This window comes from Enhydra lutris, unplaced genomic scaffold, assembly GCF_002288905.1.
Source record: "Enhydra lutris kenyoni isolate GAN:26980312 unplaced genomic scaffold, ASM228890v2 scaffoldscaffold22, whole genome shotgun sequence".
In the NCBI taxonomy this organism is placed as follows: domain Eukaryota; kingdom Metazoa; phylum Chordata; class Mammalia; order Carnivora; family Mustelidae; genus Enhydra; species Enhydra lutris.
In genome coordinates, this window is record NW_019154106.1 from 40,321,380 (window position 1) to 40,339,123 (window position 17,744).

Genomic DNA, 17,744 nt, shown 5'->3' on the forward strand with positions numbered 1-17,744 from the left:
TGGATAAAGTAAGAGTCTGCTCAGAGGGTAAGAATTCTCCAACCTGAGCAAAACTATTACCCTTTCCAGCCAACCTAACTCACCCATATCTTTGTGTTAAGACCCTGACTTTTGTGCTAAGACACTCACTCACCCTTTGCACTAAAAGCCCCCATAAAGAAGCAAAACTGCCAGAAGGATGATATTTTGACCTATTAGCATCTTAAGGGACAAAATATAGATTTTTTTATAGATTTAGTGGGGTCTGAAGAAATAGTGTAAGTGCCCTAGGCTGGGAGTCATACCTGGATGCTAGTCCCAGCTCCGCCTGAAATCTTCTAGGAGTCCCATCACTTACTCACTAAGCAATTAGTAAGCACTTACCATGTGCTAAGGATACAGCTGTGAACAAGCTGAACAAATCCCTTGTTCTCATGGAGCTGAAAGTCTACCAGGGGAAAGCACATAATAAACAAACATATGACATGTCAGAAGACTGCTCTGGTTCTGGAGAAAAATAAAGCAAGGTAAGGAGAGAGGTATCAAATTACAGATTGCTGTTTTACATAGGGTGGTCAGAAAGGATCCCTTTGATAAAGCGTCTGAGCAGAGACCAAAGGTAAGGGAGTGAGCCGTGTCAATATCTGGGAAGACATTTCAGGCAGAAAGAACAACAAGTGCAAAGGCCCTGAGGCTCAACTTCCACGTCTATAAAATAAAGGGCTAGGAAAACAGGGTCTTTGTGATATAGCTCTAAGGTTCCCAAGTCTGACCATCAGGAGCAGGAGAGGCTTTGACGGTTGGGGGAAATGACCTGTCCTGTGTGCCTAGGTCAGGGTGATGAAACCAACAGGACACCTTCCCAGACTCTTCCTTTTTTATAGGCCTATGTGTCTCTCTTTCCAGCTCTGTTTCGAGGAGCAAACTACTACTTGTTTTTAAGAAACAAAAATAATCTGCCCTGTTAAGGGCGAGATATTTTAAAACCACTGAATGGATTTTTCCTCCCGTGCTCTTTAATTTTTTTTTAAATTTTATTTTTTTATTGATACATCTCCTCTCCTTCCAGTTCTAAAATAAGCACCCTTGTCTGCCCATACACGAGTCCAAAGGCAACACACTACAGATGGCGCAGGCCTGGGGAGAGCCAGATGGAGGTCGCTTGGAAGGCACTAGACCTAGAGAATCCACCGGGGGAGCCTGGCCAGGCTGGCCTCACCCATGGCCTGCTGCCCCTGAATCCAGGTGACGAGATGCTCTTAAAAACAGCAGTGGAATGTGGTGAGAGTTGGCATTTGCAAATGACAAATTTCTGACCGAATTCCAGTTCTTTGGAATGGAAAACCAGCAGCTTCCTGTTACAAAATGTCCCAACAGTTCATGCCTAACACACGGGTGTGGGCAATTCATATATTTCGAATCTACATTTGGCTAAAAATATAACAAAGCCGGCATATTTTTAGCCAGGTAAACATTTCTAGGGACTAGGTCAAATTTATATCGGTTTCTGCTCTGCAGTCCAGAGAAGGAACAATTCCAAATGAGCAAGAAGCAGGGACCCAAGGGGAAGGGCACACAGGCCACCAGACAGCTGGGAGTCACTGATTCTTGGTGACCGTGTCTGGTTTGGGAATGCTTCCCGGGCTCAATGGTTTGTCCCTTCCTGTTAGAGAGGCAGGACCTTTTAAAGAATGACGAAGGCCCATGCTGTTTAGAAGACAGGCCTTACTCGGGGTTTACTACTACTCACTCCGGAGAGCCGTAAGCAAATCACTTGCCCTCTGCGTGCCCTCAGCTGTCTGTGTCTCTCCTCCCCATGCTCAGCTAGAGCTGGGTTTTGTGAGAAGCAGCACAGAGGGAGGCCCATTCCGTGGGTGAAGATTCAGGCCCTGTAGGTTCTGCCCGAGTTCTAGGCCTGGCTCTTCCTCTTAGAGGCAGGGGACCTCAGGCAAGTTGCTGAGGCTCTCCGGGCCGTAAATCACTGGTAGAGTGGAGATAATCACTAAAGGGCCAACCTCAGAGGTTACTGCTTCTGTGACGAGGACGCTGGAAAACCCATGGAAGATGCTTAGGAGACTGCCCAGCGCACAGTGAGTGTCCCATAAATAACAGCATCTATCCCACACCAGACATTCGGACACGTGCTGACTGCTTTAATCTGCATGACCCATTGGAACGCTATACCTCCCTGGGGAAACTGAGGCTTGGTGGGACTGCCTTGTCTAAGCTGCTGCTCAACAACTGTTTATTGAGCCCACAGTGTCCCAGGCCCCACACTAGCGTGGGGGAAGCTAGCTAGCCGCCTGGGTGATACGTGGGGAGGGAAGGTTTTAACCGGGGTCTTTCTGACTTCCAGCTTGGTGGGGGGGGGGGGCGTCTAAGAGGCTGGACAGAGAGAGCGGGGACATGAAATCGGAGTTTCTGTACTGACTCCATGTGGTCTCAGTCAAGTTACTCACCTCCTCTGAGCCTCACACATAACAGGGATGAAATGCCGCCAGTCTTATCGCATCACGAGGCTTAAGTAAGAGGATGTAGGTAAAGTGTCTGGCCCATGGGAGGGGTTCAGCAGTGGTCTCCTGCTACAATGACAACATCCACACAGAGGTCCTTGTTTTCTGATCCATTGAGCCAAATGCAAAAGCTTTCTAATAGGCAAGGATTAATTCTATTTTACTGCTTGGTAGAATGAGGGGGAAAGAACATAGTTTAGGGCTGGATGCACTTCTCTAAACCATCAGGCCATTCAGAGTGGACCTTCCGGCCACCGCGAGTGGGGTGGAAAGAATACGGGGGTCCAGAAGATGGGAGGCCTCAGTTCCAGTTTTTTTCTGCCTTCACTGATGGGTGACTGTGGGCAAGTCACACCCCTCTCTGGGCCACGGTTTCCCCATCTGCACAACGGAGCTATGAGAACAGCTGGCCTCCGAGGGCCACCCTGTCTCAGGCATGTCGAGGGTCTAGAGGCTCAGAGCCCTAAGCAGACATCCCAAGAAAGCCCGGTTGTTCTAAATCTGGTTTTGTCACCTAAATAGTGCTCCCCCCCCTCCGAGCTGCCTTCTTCTGTCCAGAGACAGCTAACAACCAAAGTTCCCACACCGGAAGGTCTAACAGCTCTGGAACCCTTGCGGTCCACACATTTTGACGTAAACATGCGTCACTCCCAGGTCTGAAAAGAATCAAAGCAAATCAGCATGAAATGGGGACTGTCGGCGAGCTGCAGCCAAGCGGCCCGTGGTGGGAGGATGGGAAGGGAAGTCTGCCAGCTGTTAAGCACACGGACCCTGCTGGGCCCCACAGTCCAGGGGTGACCTGGGGGGCGGCAGCCACGGGGGGGAGAGAACCAGATTGTGCCCAGATTGCATCAGGATGTGGGCAAAAGCCAACGGGGCTCCCCATTCAATAAACACGATGCCTCTAGAGACAGGCTGGGACAGGCGAGGGAGGCCAAGGCCAGGGAAGGTTGGGGAGCAGGCTCCAAGGAGAGAGGGTTTGGACATTCGATTGTCTAAAGCTACACCTCAGTACGGGACTCAGGCCCTCCTCCAATTCCTGGCAGAAGAAGGCAGTGGCTAAGAGGTTTTGGAATTTGAGAGACCCAGGTTTGAATCCTGTCACTGTCTGTGGCACGCGTGTGACCTGAATAAGTTCCATGCCCCCTCTCAGGCTGCTCTCCCTAGTGACTCCTCATTTCTCTTCTTACTGGTAAAACAGGATCAATATTGGCTCAGAAAGTTCGTGTGAGGATTGAGTGAGATTGTGTATGGAAATGGCACGTGAATGATTGCTGCCATCAACATTCCTGGAAGGCCGCCCCACCCTGGGACTCTGTAAACCTTCCCCTTTTCTTCACCAGCTAAAATCCTTCAGAACCCTTGTCAGGTCCCCCTTCCAAAGCTGGTGTGTGTGTGTGTGTGTGTGTGTGTGCGTGTGTGTGTGTGTGTGCGTGTGTGTGCACACGCGCGTGCGCCAAAGCCCGCCAAAGCCCTCTAAAGCCCATGGTGTTCTTTCCCCCTCAACCCCTCTACAGTCATTGTTGCGTCCTGACAGACCTTCAATTGGAGCAGCCAGATGGTTTGGACAGTGTAAACAGCCTTGCATAAGGGAACCTGCCTCCTCCTTCTACCCAACCAGCCCAGGCCCATTTCCCTAAGACCTGGGGTTGGAGAGCTTTGATACTGGCCTCAGCCAAGGTTCAGATCACCCTCTCTGTGTCTCCTACACTTGGCCACCCACCACCATGTGATCTTCTCAGTTCACATGCCAGGAGGGAGTTCTGTGGAACACATGGCTTAGCCACAGCTTCACGAACACAGCTGGTGCACCGTATCTTACTTACTCCTGCTTTCCAATGCTTTCTTTCATCTTCCCCCTCCCATCCTTCTTCTATTCTGCAAATTATAAGTAGGAACCTGCTATGTGCTGACCCTGTCATAGCAGAGATCAAAAGGGACACATCCCTGACCTCATGGAAGGCATGGTCTGGCTAAAAAAGCAAGCCATCACAGGCCAAGCTGTGGAGGCTATAGAGCAGGCTATGGGAGCATAGAGGACAGATGCTGCCACGGTGATGGTGGAAGGCTTCCCGGAGGAGGTGACACAAAGTCTGAGCTCCCCATCCTTTACCATCCTTGGGTAAAGGATGGGGAGGATTTAGCCAGGCAAAGAAGACCTAAGTAGTGGGGACAGAAAAAGGGTTGAAGCAGAGAAAGAAACTTGCTCCCATTCATACACACTCATACACACTCACCTTCTCACTGCCTAGATGAGTAGGACTCAACCAGAGGTTTTAATATTTTTTAAAATTTCCTCACTAAAAACAATTTCTTTTATACTTTCAACTTTGCAAACATTTTAGGTTTTTAGAAGAGATGATCAAATCAACTTGGATCTTGTGATTCCATAAAATGTCAGCAACTAGTCTCATGAAAGAACAGGAATGGAGCCAAGATTCTCACACTACACCAGAAAGGAGATAAGGAGTCCAGATCCTAAACCCAGTGAAATAAACTTGGCCAGGCTATTTATTGTCAGTGAGTACACACACACCACACACACACACACACATACCCACCCATCCCTATATCATTTACGTTCTCAGGGGTACACTGTAGAGGTCAAGGGGAACGGCTAATGTACACTCTAGCCAGAGCTTCCTTTTGTTTCTCAACATTTTATTTTGAAAAACTTCAAACAGAAAAGTTGAGAGAACTGCACATGTATCTTCACCTAGATTTACCAGTTGTTAACATTTTATGATATTTATTTTGTCCCCTCTGCACATGCACTAACCTTTTCTCCCCCCGAACTATCTGAGATAGTTGCTGACGCCCAGTCACTCTATCTCTAAATATTTCAGCATGTATCTCCCAAGAAAAAGGGCATTTTCTTACATAACCTCAATACTGTTTACATCGATGAAATAATACTCTCTCATACACCATCTGAATTCAAGTATCTCCAATTGTCTCCAAAGGAACTTTCTAGGATTTATGGTTTTGTTCATGCAGGTTCCAGTCAAGGATCTCTCACTGGATTTGGGCATCATAACTCTTTGGTCTTTTTTTCTAGAATAGTTCTCCATTTACATTTAAAAAAAAAAATTATTTTTTTGGTCTTTCATGACATCGTCAGTTTTGAAGATACCAGGCCTGTTTTCTTAAAGAATGACCCATAATCTGAATTTATCTGATGGCCAACAAATGATTCCAAACAAATTCCCCAATTTTTCAGATTTATTTATTTATTTAGAGCATGTGCATATGCGTAGGGGTAGGGGCAGAGGGAGAGGGAGAGAATTTCAAGCAGACTCTGCACTGAGTGCTGAGTGTGGAGCCCAACATGAGACTTGATCTCACAACCCCGAGATCGTGACCCGAGCCAAAACCAAGAACTGGTCACCTAACCAAAGGAGCTACCCAAGAGCCCCCTCAAATTCCCCATTTGTCCCTTCCTCTCTCCAGGATCAGCCCTGCCAATTCCACTAAAAATGCTTAATGGACCTTGTGGCCTCAGAGCACTTGGAACTTTACAAATCCCAGAGGGGTTTAACTGATACTATTAAGCAACTAATATTTATTTAATATTGAAAGAATATTTTCAATATTTCTAAGCCTTAGGGGTGGAGGGGAGGAGTCAAATGTCATATGTACCCACCCAAAGGAAATTTTATAGCAATTTACTTTGATTTAGTATTAACAATGGCTTTTCAGGTATTTTTTTTTTTTTCAAAGTGCTTCCACTCTTGCTATTTAAGAACTGAAACTTTGGGGGGCACCTGGGTGGCTCAGTGGGTTAAGCCTCTGCCTTCAGCTCAGGTCATGATCTCAGGGTCCTGGAATCGAGACCTGCATCGGGCTTTCTGCTCAGCGGGGAGCCTGCTTCCCCCTCTCTCTCTGCCTGCCTCTCTGCCTACTTGTGACCTCTCTGTGTGTGTCAGATAAATAAATAAAATCTTAAAAAAAACAAAACAAAAACTGAAACTTTGGGGTCAAGGGGCACCCAGCTGGTTCAGCTGTGGTAGAGTGGGCAACTCTAGATCTCTGGGTTGTAAGTTTGAGCCCCATGTTGGGTATAGAGATTACCTAAAAATAACAAAATCCTTAAAAAAAAAAAAGTTGACTTTGGAATCAAGCTGATACGGGTTCAAATTCTGGATCTATCACTTACTGGCTGTGTTACTTGGAAAAGTAGCTTAACCTTCTTGAGTCTTGGTTTCCTTAAAGGGTATTATTTATGGTGTGAGGTGCTTAAACTAGTGTCTCTAATTGCTTCTGTTAAGCTTCACAAGAACCTTCAAAAAAGGTGGAGCAAGAATGTTCCTCTCCATTTTATAGGTCAGGTAACTGAAGCTCAAAAGATACTGTGACTTATTGAAGGTCACGCAGCAAAGCATCCAAAGAGATAGAACTAGAACCGAAGTTGCTGACTCCCAAGAGCTGTCCTTTCCATTTCTCTTCAGGAAAGAGCATCTTCCTCATGGGATGTTGTGAGGATTAAATGACATGAGACGTGTCTGGTGCCATGCATTACGCTGGTACAGACACTATGCTCAGTCAGTGTCAGTGACTGTTAGTATCGTTATTTTTCATTTGTCACACTGCTGTGATTTTGTTCAAAGGCCCCCAAAGAAGTCTGGGAGTTAGGCTCATAATTACCTTGACTTCCACCAAGATGGGGTGGAGGATTGGAGAAACCTAAAATCCACTGAAGGTATTAAGGTTTCGCTTGGAAGGAAAGACAAAATATTCTGAGGCTGTGGGGCCATTGTTTGGAAAACACAAGAGAGGGTCTGTTTTCCTTGGGAAAGGGACACTAAATCATGAGTCATTCTTTAGGTTCTGTGTGGGTGACTTGAGGTTCCTGAGAAAACTTTTGTGTCACTCACTACTGTCGTGAGTGGACTGAAACACAAAAAGCCTGACCCAATTTTATTCTCCAAATCCCATGACCCATTCTGCCTAAGACATTCTAGGAACACATTGTCCATCCCCTTAAACAATGTGACCAAGAGACAGAGTGGCCATTGAAATTGGCCCTGACGCAGTTAGTAAAACACCGTTGGGCAGCCGGCCATGCCTTGGGGCACCTCAGTGACCAAACTGATCACAAGGCCCAGCTCCCACCATAATCATGCCAGCTGCAAGGGAAGAGGGCTTTCCTTCTGCCCTCAAAACAATAAGTAGCCATTCAGAAGCCCAACCAATGGGATTGTTCCATTCTTGGAACATGGCAAGGCCATCACATTATCCAGTGGCTGCAGGGCTGGCTCAGGCAAGGTCTTACAAAGAAGACTTCCCATAAGTTTGGTTTGCAGTAGAGCCCTCAGCTTGGCTGGTGCTATAGGGATGGCATGCCTGGAACCAAAATGTGGAGGTTTCATTTCACAACTCTGGATATGACTCATTTAGAGGACATTGTTCTTAATGTACTCTTGCTCCCCATTCACCTAACCAAAACCCTGCCATGTTCTCTGCTTCCATGGGGTCAGTCAACTGTTCTGCCATGTAATCAACTGTGCACCTGGGAGGCACCTGGGAGACAGGTCAGGTGGAAAGAACATGAGCCTGTGATGAGGCAGATCTGGTTTGCACACTTGGCTCTGACCTTACATAATAAAATAGGCAATACCAAGTATTCCTTGCTTATTATATGCCAGACACTCTTCTTAACGACCTACCTGTTTACCCATTTCTACTTTATAGGTGAAGACGCTGGCATTTAGAGATGTGAAGTAACTTGCCCGAAGCCTGGATTCAAACCTTGGTCTGTCTGTCGGTGAAGCCAGATCTACCATGTAAAATGGCCTCTGAGTGCGAACTCCCTTTGCTCTCAGCTTCCTCAGATAAAATGCATAGATGGGGCACCTGGGTGGCTGTGTGGGTTAAGCCTCTGCCTTCGGCTCAGGTCATGATCTCAGGGTCCTGGGATCGAGCCCCACATGGGGCTCTCTGCTCAGCAGGGAGCCTGCTTCCCCCTCTCTCTCTGCCTGCCTCTCTGCCTGCTTGTGATCTCTGTCTGTCAAATAAACAACTAAAATCCTTAAAGAAAATAAAATGCATAGACTACGTTACATTTTACCCATTGCTTGCATCTCAGATTATATATACACAAACATATACACAAATACATAGAACAAATACATATGCAAAGCACAATGTATACACGCAAAACAAACACATGCACCAGACAAAGATACCTATAAAGCAGCGGAGACTACCTGACACATAGCAGATGCTCCAGAAACGCTCCCTTCCCTGCTGTGTCGGCAGATTCTAGGAAGGAAGAATCTCTGACCTCAAGCCCAGATCTCACTGGGTGGTTCGGCTTTCTCAGCCTAGCTTCCGGAGCATCTCCAAGTCTTCATTAAAACACCTCTCTCGGGAGCCTCGGTGGCTCAGTGGGTTAAGCCGCTGCCTTCGGCTCAGGTCATGATCTCAGGGTTCTGGGATCGAGTCCCGCATCAGGCTCTCTGCTGAGCAGGGAGCCTGCTTCCCTCTCTCTCTCTCTCTCTCTGCCTGCCTCTCTGTCTACTTGTGATCTCTCTCTGTCAAATAAATAAATAAAATCTTTAAAAAACAAAACAAAACAAAAAAAAAAACACCTCTCTCAAGGCCACATCTCTTATGCCATAGAAGTAAGTCACACGGGACGCCAAGATTGGGTCTTGGTCTTGGTCACAGAGGAAGAGAGTGCGAGAAGAGGGAAGCGAATCTAGCTATTCCGAAGGCTGGAAATTGGGCTGTAATTTCTCCAGCCTGGCCTTTGATGTGTGTGCGCTAACATGTGCTCGTTACTTTAAGCTGTTCCATGTGGATCTATTTGTATACACGTGTGTGTACATATGTGTATATACACATATCCAGAAAGAGATGTACTTCTATACGTGTGTATATATACACACATAATGATATCCTAAATAAGCCACCCGTCCCACCTTTTAAGTGTCTTATGAAAACTAACCCATGGAATAAGCAGTGATAGGCGAAATATAAACATTCTCGCATGTTGGCGGATAACCATGCTATACATTCCCCTCTAAGAACGGAGAGAGAGAAGAAAGGGAATAACACAATGGCAGAAAAATGCACTAATCAAATCCATAATCAACTTTGATGATGGAGCAAGGATTCTAATCAAAACACAATGGGGCAAAGTTGCAACAGGTTGTAAGCTTGGAGCTGCTCTCTCTTCCCAGGGGCCTCGCCTGCTCTTTCTTTTTAAACATCTGAAACACCCACAGAGGATTTCAATCACTTCTAATTACTTTTTTAAAGAAATGAGTTGCAAGTTGAACACCAGGCTCCTAAAAACAGGAAATATCAAAGTATTATATATATAATTTTTTTCCCCTGCAGCTGCTTCTTAAAAATAAGCTAACCTCTCCTCAAATAGCTCACGCGCATTCCTTATCTGAAGGTCGGCCGGCCAGGGTTTCTGAACGAACACAGAGCATGCCTCTAAAACAATTCTTTGCATATGGTCATAATTTGTACACCACGTTAATGGAGCAGATGCTATAAATGTTCACTCTTGGGGGAAGGCCCAGGTATTCCAGCACAAGGAAGGGAATTCGGGAGGGGTGTGGGGCTGCAGAGCACAGGCCCCCCAGTGGGGGAACAGCCCAGCTGCAGGCTTGTGGGAGAGGTTCAAGGTGAGGGGCTTGGGGAGTTGACAATGGGGTTGTACATAAGAACTGTTTGCTGGCTACCTTAGGTCTTTTCACATTTGATGGACATGGAGAGACGGCTTGGGGGGGAAAGGGCTGTCACTCGCTGAACAGAGTTGCTGCATAATGAAAGAAGCCATGAGAACCACCTCCCTTCCCCTGTAACTATTGTGTTGAATATTCTGAACCCCAAGCTAATAACAATAATCACTGTCATTTTCCCAAGTCTCTGTTATGAACCAGGTCTTTTTTTTTTTTTTAAGATTTTTATTTATTTATTCAACAGACAAAGATCACAAGTAGGCAGAGAGGCAGAGAGAGAGGAGGAAGCAGGCTCCCTGCTGAGCAGAGAGCCTGATGTGGGGCTCGATCCCAGGACCCTTGGATCACGACCTGAGCCGAAGGCAGAGGCCCTAACCCACTGAGCCACCCAGGTGCCCCATGAACCAGGTCTTTATGGACACCATCTCCCAGCTTCTCCTAGGGAGCCTGTGTACGCAGAATTCTTATCCACCAGCCGGCAAGCAAAGCCAATCCTTCAACTGCAAGATGCTTTTGTTCTCGCCACCTTTGAAAACGAAGATACTAGATACAGAGACAATTATCTGTTGCATGAAAGTGCAACTTCCCTGTGGTGACATCATCTTTTGCTCTCTACCAAAGCATGGCCCTGCCCTCATCCTTCCCTCTCATGGTCATCTCACCTCCTCTTCTCCCCACCCAGTCAGTCCTGCCCATCTCTGAAGCCCATCCTCCTCCAGGAGGCCCTCTGGATTTCTCCAGCCATTATGGCCCTTCCCTTCCTGCAGGCCCCAAGCTTATCTTTCAGCCCTCTCTGTACTGTGTCCTGTTGCCCTTGGTACCTCAGATATACCTCCCAACTAGACTATAAAATCCGCAAGGCCCAGGCTATGTCTTATTTGCCCTGTGCACCTGCCAGGGTAAATGATGGAGGGAGGCCACTATGAAGGTTGGGAAGATCACCAGCCCTGAAGCTAACTCATCCTGATTCTGTTCCATCACACCAAAGCAGGATGACCTAGGGCAAGTTGCTCTATCTTCCCGAGACTCACTCACCCTTCTAGCTCAATGGGTAGAACTGGGGTCTTACCAGGGCCTGCAAGTAAGCTGGAAGTCTCTGTGGTTCTCTCTCTACAGCAGAGTGGTTAAGGGCATGGATTCCAGAAGCAGACTGTCCAAGTTCTAACTTTACTTCTGCTACTCACAAGCTTACTGACCCGGTTTTGCCTCAGGTTCCTCATGAGCAAAATGAGAATACGCCTCCAATAACATAACATAGTAACACATATGTCATTGGATTGTCAGAAGAATCAAACGAGGCTTTTTATGTACTCGTTTTTTATGTACAGAACAATTCCTGGCATGTAAGAAATGATTATATTATTTGATTTGCCATTGTTATATTATTAATTTATCATTATTATGTTATTTAACTTGCCATTATTATATTATTTGTCATTATTATTATATTATTATTATAGAAAATTATTGTTATAGAATATGTCTTGTCTGTTTTTAAGCGGTACTGTGAGGATGAAATAATATTATATGTAAAGAGCCAGGCACTAAACAAGCAGCAGTGTCCTTCCCTCTTCTTCAGGGCATGCCAGGTACTGACAGATGCTCTGTAAATTCCGATTAATACCCTTCAAGGGCTAGAGAGATAAGCTATGCCTTTTCTCACTTAGAGCTTATTAGACCCAGGTTCAACATGCCTTATCTCTTGCTTTAGCAATATAAATAGCTAATTATATTAAGTATTCCTTATTTGCCAGACACCAGGCTAAGCACTTCACATGTTATTCTTCTGAATCCTTACAATTTGTATGGCTGTTTATGCCCATTTTTACAGATGGAAACACTGAGGCCCAGAGAGGTTCATTAAATAGGTCACCCAGCTGGTACACGGCAAAGACAGGACACCACAGATACCTGCCTGACTTTAAAACCTCTGCTAGTGACCACTGCACAACCCAGTCTTCTGCCAAAAGCTCCCTGAATAAAAGGGGGAGTCAGAGGCCCCAAGATATCATCTGCCCTATAACTCATCATCTTCCAGTGATCAATACCAGGTTTTGAATTAGGGACTAGAGAAGTCAAACCAGACAAAGTCCTCAAGCCTGTAATAGGCTTTCCTGAATGGCAAGTGGGCACCATGCTAGACAGAGTGAAAGGAAGCCCTTTCCAAAGAAGGGAAAACCGCCTTTGCCAAGGTCACTTCAATGCCAAGGTGGGGCAGTGAGCACAAGGATCCGCCACCTGCTACAGAGAAGAGCCCTCAGGAAGCCCAAACGTGGATAAGGAAAAGAGGAGGCTGATAAAAGTAGGATAGGCCATCAGGAAGTAGCCAATGTCCTTAGCAGTCAGTCCAAACCATCCTCATGATCAGCACACAAGGTCCTACTGAGGTCAAGGCAGGTGCAATGGCGGCATTCTGGGGATGGTGGGCCAAGAGTAAGAGAGGGAAGCTAAGTCGTGAGGGACCAGGACCCTGCCAGCCCCTCCAGGAACAGCTGGAAAACATTTTTTCAGAAAAGAGGGTGATGAATCACCTTTCCAGAACCTGCCCAGTGCAAGTCCTCCAACAATGTTTTTTAAATATAGGGTCGAATGGGCAAAGGCAGAAGAGCTTCCTGGGCAGAAACAATGTCCACTTTCCCTCTCATTCCTCAGATCCTCCTCATCAGGCTGGAAGGGTGTGTGTCATATCCCAGAGTCACTGCTCTGACCTCCCACATACCACCCACCATACCTCATAAGCACCACCTCCAAGGATGGATAGGAAAAACCTCACAAGAATGTACCCCTGAGCTCATTCTCATTTCAGAGCCCACTGGACCAATCCTGTGGCTAACAACAGAAAAAGAGAACAGAGAGCTAAACTCTAGCAGAGACAGGCCCCGGGAGCATAGGGGGAAATCTTGCCTTCCTCCCACACACCATCACTCAAACCTGTCAGCTTCCAAAAATGTTTAGCAAGTGCCGTAGCGAGGGGCATGCTTATCAGCCTGGTGTGGGAGCTTAATCTGCTCGAGGGCCTTCTCCAGCCCAGAGTTCCAAAAGTCTGCTTACGATTAGCTCCCAGCTCCAGTTCCTCCATCGGACAGGCTAGCAATGTGTTGAGTTCTAGCCTCTGATCAGAGAAAGCTCCAGGAGAAGGTGGAGACAGTGTCAGCAGAGAAGAAAGTGCCAAAAAGGTCAGCTGGTCTGTTGCCACTTCCCTGACACCAGCCCCAAACCACCTCCCCCTCTGGCTTCCCGCCTCTCCTGACTGGGACAGTCACATCCGTCAGGTCAGCCTGTCCCCAAAAGTCCCTGCTGACTGACTGCCAAGAAAATAGAGCATGCCCCTGCTCCCTCCTACCAGATGGGGGTGGGGGGTGGAAGGAGCAGGGAGGGCAGGAGGCCAAGAGAACCTGATTGGCCCTTGCGGATTTCCTTAAAAGAGACTGCCGACCAGGGCCTGTCACCCAGCCGAACTGGGTGATGCAGGCTTTGTCGGGAAAGGTAAAAGTCACCAATTCTCTTCAAGCCGCAACCATCCCCCATCCCCACACCGGGTCAGGCAGGCTACCAGCGCCAGGATCTACTACCCTGAAAGGAGGGGCTTAGCTTCGGGGGAGCCTTTTGGAGGCAGCCACCCCCCCACCCCTCCCCCACCCCCACCGTAACCGCCGGCCAGGACGCTGGGAGTCTCCAGCTGCCCGCCTCAGCTGGTGCACCGGGCAATACCATGGCAGTCCCAGCACCGTGCCTGGAATCCTTTCGCCCCAAGGGACGGGCAGGGGCAGGCCATCATCCGGCCGAAAAGAGCAGGTTGATGGCAACCCCCAGACCCCTTTGCCTAGGTCTTGCTGCCAGGCCTGGGGGCGTCGAGCCCAAGGAGGCCTCAGACCATTCCTTGGCAGACAGAATCTCTGCAGACCGCCAGCCCGCCAGCCGTTGCAGCAGACACTGCCTTCTTGAGGCCAAGCTCTCAACATGCAGGACCTGACATTTCCAGAGCTGCACGTTTTGGGTTTTTTGGTTTGTTTTTTTGTTTTGTTTTTTTGTGGGTTTTTTGTTTGTTTGTTTGGTTGGTTGGTTGGTTGGTTTGTGTGTGTGTGAGCACGCCACCCGTGCCCCCAGAAGGGAGCTGCGGGCGTGCCCACACCCTGGTCTCTCAGAGCTCCTTAAGGCAAACCACCGGCACCCGGCCACACCCACCGGCCAGCACACTCCCCCGCGCGCATCCCCAGATCTGCCAGCCTAAGTGGAATGGCTCCCTTCTCCGCCCACCGGGCAGCCCTTTCCCCCGTCCAGCCAATCCACCTTACTCCCAAGAAGTATTCACCTCGCCCCCCGCCTCAACAGCGCCCCGGCTCACAGCACCTCTCACCTGGGTATCGAACCCGTTTTCCACCGAGCCGCTCTTCCGCAGCGGGAGCCCCTCCCCCGCCGGCTCCTGCAGCCCCTGGGATTTCAGGGGGATCTGGCTGGGGTAGGCAGTCTTGCTCACCTCCACCTTGCTTCCCAACTTGAGGTAGCAAGGCTGGGAACCGGTCCGGGCTGGGGGCACGTGCAGGATGGGCGCGGCGCTGTGTACGGGTTTGGGCAGTCCCGACTTCATTTTGGAGGCGACCAGGATGGCCGGCATCTTCTCCCGGGGCTTCGGCTTTCCCAGCACGTCCCTGGCAGCGGCGGCGGAGGCAACCGCTAAAGGCAGCGCGGGTAGCAGAGCAGGCGCCGGGCCTCGGCCCGCGAGGCGCCCACCACCAAGGGAGGGAAAAAAAAAATATCCCCGGGTCGGGGAGTTAACAGCAAACCCGCAAGCGCACCTGCGGGATGGAGCAGAGGACTGGTCGTGGCGCTCAGCGGGTCCCACCTGGACGGATGCTGCAGCCGAGTTTCACGCCCCTCCTGGGCGGCCTGTTCAAGGGGTCTGGGCGTTCAGGGGCTGTTCCCTCTTGCGATTCTCCTCCTGGGAAGCCGAGGCTTGGACGCCCATATTAACTTGTCACTGCATCTCCGAAGTGAGGAGGCCCCTTTGGAAGAGGAACGGCGGGGATGGGCGCCTCCCGGTCCAGGAGGCTGCGGGTGTCAGCGGCCGAGGGTAGGAGCGAGCAGCGGTGGGAGGGAAGGAGGAAGCCGAGGAGGAAGGAGAGGGAGGACGCACGGAGCCCAAGATGCCTCCACCAAGAGGCAGCTGCTGCCCCGATCTCGAGCACCGCAGTGTCACCCGCGACGCAGAGGCGCGGCGACAGCCCCCGAAAGGTCTCTCTAGGCGTGACAGTCACCGCTCGGTAGAAGTCCCCCGGACAGATAGCACCTTAGCGCCAGCAGGTCTGCACATGCTCCGTAAGCTAAAGCGCAGCAAGGCTGTGGCCGTGGGGCTCGGGCACCCGGACGCGCGGCTGGCCGGCTGGGCAGGGCTGCGCTCGCGAGCGGCGGCCCGGTTCCCCGGGAAGGCTGCGCTGGCTGCGGGGCTCGGAGCAGGGGAGGACAGGCTGCGGCCGGCTCGGCTGCGGCGCGCGCTGACAGCCCGGGCCGCCCCGGCGCGCCCATTGGCCGGTGAAGGGCCAATCAGCGCCTGCAGTCCTCTCTGCAAAGGGGGCGTGGCCTCAACTCCCGGGCCGCGGTCGAAACTCTGGGGCCGCGCCGGCCGCCAAGTACAAAGCAGGCTGGTGGCCGCTCTGCGGCACTGCTCCTGCTGCGCGCTTCCCAGCGGGCCGATACTCCCGCGTCCCTGAAACCTTCTTTTGAAAAATGCCCTTTCGAATGCAAAGGCCCGCCTCGGGGCCCCGCGGGCAAGACTCGGGGGGAAGTTTGTTTCCTTTTTTCAAATTGTTCTGGTCACCTTAACGGTTTGAATCTTCCGGAATCGCGCCCGCCGCGCGGCTGCCCCCTGTCTGGACTGGGCAGGGCTGGCTGTTCCTCGTCTCCCGCGCTAAGGACTCGCCAGCCATTTCTCCTCTTTTCTGCCTGCACTTCCAGGCGGGCCGGGGGCCTCCCAAGAGCTTCCTCTCCAGCTTTCAAAGGCTGCTCTTTTCATTTAACTGTTTGAAGTATTTATAGGCAAATACAGGACCCAGGGAAGACTCCCACCCCGAGTCTGCTCCCGCTCGCAACCTACCACAGACTCTGTCATTAGGGTGGCCAGAGGAAGCCAGGAGAGGCTCCATGACCCCGGCTGTCTCACGCTAACCCTTGCTTCGTTTCTTGTAGGAGCCCCTCCCTGTCCGCGCCTTGGACGCACTGGCCCCACAGGTTCCTCGACTTGAATGCGTCTGAGGATTTCTGTCTTCTCAGTTGCTCTTTGGGTTCCTCCCTGACGTACAGTATATGAGGATTGGAAAGCAGGATCCAGACAGGCCCAAACCCTTGCAGTTCGTGGACTAGCATCCCCACCCCGGAGCATTGCCTGGATTTAAACTTGGCGAGTTCTTTCATCAGATATGCATCCTTACAAAGCTTTGGGTTTCACTTGGAGTAAAGGAGGAGGTTTGACTACATTTATATCATGCGAGGTTGTTTGGATTAAATGAGATAGCACATGTCAGTTAAGCATAAGTACCTGTCAGGGTAAGGGGTCAATAGAAGTTAGGCATTATTATCCCTTTTCCTAAATTACCGCTTTCCACCATCCCAGTCATCTCTGCTTACAATCTATTTGTCTTTTTTCTTCGTCTCTAAGATAACAGGTTTTCCCTGTATGTCCACCCTGTAGCGTGATTTACAATACTGAAAGCATTGATTTATCATTACCCAGACCAAAGGAAAACTGAAAGTTTTAAAACAACCTCTGAAAGCAGCATTAACAAATGAAAAGGTGCCTTCTTACCCTGGCCTGCTCCCTGGGCCACCTTATCTTCCACCCACTCTAAACAGCGATTCTAGCTAGGTTGAAATAGCTACCCAGGTATTCTCCCTCTCTCTGAAATTAAATCATATGTGGTCTGTGCCACTTACTTAGTACTCAGCCCTTTGCCATCTAATGTCACCATGTTATTTAGCATTTCATGTTTATTCTCTTCGCAGAGAGTAAGCCCCATTAGGAGCTGCGGTTTTTAACCTTCATGTGAGTCTCTTGGCATCAAATATAATGCTGTGGACAGAACGGCTACCCAGATCGTTACTGCATACATGAGTGAATGAGGATAGCACCAATCCTCCAGGAGGAGAGCCTTTTAGACTCAAGTACATAGTGTTATAAGAAATGTTATATTAGATTAAACCTTAGGATTCTCTTACCCAGAACTCTGGTTCATTCAGATGTACAGAGAGTTATGGGAAGATACTTGCAGTCTTCAACTTTAAAGTTCACAGAGATACCCCAAAGTATGGTTCCCAGACCAGTAGCAGCAGCAGAAGCAGGACACTTGTTTGGAAATCCCACCCAGACCAATTCATCCAAAACCTCCGGAGGTGGGGTCCCGCAATCTAGGTTCAACAAGCCCTTAAGTCAGTGATGGTGATGCATGAAGCGTCAGGGTTTCTACCCTAAGGAATATATCCTACACTCAGTGCTCTTCCAGGGCGCCCTAAACCTTTTTGAATGTAGGAATTACTGGCGATCTTGCTAAAATACAGTTTTGGT

The 17,744-nt window shown here is 49.3% G+C and overlaps 1 protein-coding gene across 3 annotated transcripts in view; it reads right to left on the minus strand.

The window, feature by feature from the left end:
- The window catches only part of LOC111149981 (neuron navigator 2), a 393,207-nt gene extending 378,403 nt beyond the window's left edge, over positions 1 to 14,804 (minus strand). For all 3 annotated transcript variants that reach the window (XM_022507270.1, XM_022507268.1, XM_022507267.1), the window contains exon 1: positions 14,547 to 14,804. In XM_022507270.1, coding sequence (XP_022362978.1) covers positions 14,547 to 14,804 — 258 coding nt within the window. The remainder of the gene's footprint in view (positions 1 to 14,546) is intronic.
- Between the last annotated feature and the right edge of the window lie 2,940 nt (positions 14,805 to 17,744).